This window comes from Plasmopara halstedii (assembly GCF_900000015.1).
Source record: "Plasmopara halstedii genome assembly, contig: Scaffold_2386, whole genome shotgun sequence".
Taxonomy (NCBI): Eukaryota; Oomycota; class Peronosporomycetes; order Peronosporales; family Peronosporaceae; genus Plasmopara; species Plasmopara halstedii.
This window is the reverse complement of record NW_020189293.1, coordinates 1616001-1616661: the sequence shown is the minus strand read 5'-3', so window position 1 is coordinate 1616661 and position 661 is coordinate 1616001. Positions and strand designations below refer to the sequence as shown.

General features: G+C 46.7%; 1 protein-coding gene across 1 annotated transcript in view; it reads left to right on the top strand.

Moving 5' to 3' along the window:
• Window positions 1-149: 149 nt before the first annotated feature.
• The window catches only part of PHALS_03784 (hypothetical protein F443_13758), a gene marked incomplete at both ends in the record, with an annotated part of 593 nt that continues 81 nt past the window's right edge, over window positions 150-661 (top strand). The window contains one exon of the mRNA XM_024718064.1: window positions 150-657. Coding sequence (XP_024583500.1) covers window positions 150-657 — 508 coding nt within the window. The remainder of the gene's footprint in view (window positions 658-661) is intronic.

The following is a 661-nucleotide window of genomic DNA, read 5'->3' as shown; positions in this document are numbered from 1 at the left end:
GCACTCAACCACTTGCGGATCGATCTGCGTTTGAAGCTAAGAATTCGCGGTGCACGTGCTGCGCCAAATCATTGCGTCTTCTTACGCGCAGAAAGCGGTGTCATATTTGTGGGTACATGATTTGTCATCAATGCTGGAGTATCCACTCGATGGAGAGCCGTGATGGTCTTGTCTCATCTGTGCGTGCTTGCACCCGTTGTATTGAGTTTGTAAACAATGGTGATCATTCTCAAGTAGATCAGAAAAAACGTGGACGGATTGAGATCGTTCCGGATGCAACATTTCCATCGGCTGATCCACCTGGAAAGGCTTTGACTAGTTTCTTATACGAGGCCTTACAAACTTCATCAGGCAAGAAACGCGCGTCCGTTATGTCGGTGATTCGACACTTGATCAATCAGGAGAAACTGGAAGCCGATTCTCGATCTGAGACATCTATGTCATCATCAGCGATACGTCTCACAGATGATGTAAAGGAGTATACAGACGCATTAGACAAAGGAGTTTTACATGTCGAAACTCTTCCAGTTGAGAAGTGCGTGCTTGCTAATTCAAATGGGCGAAATTACCCCCTCAACACGGCACCGGAACCGACAGTTTTGAGTAAATCCCCGATACCAAGCAACGAGCAGGAGCGTATTGCTGCGATTGAAAAGGGTAA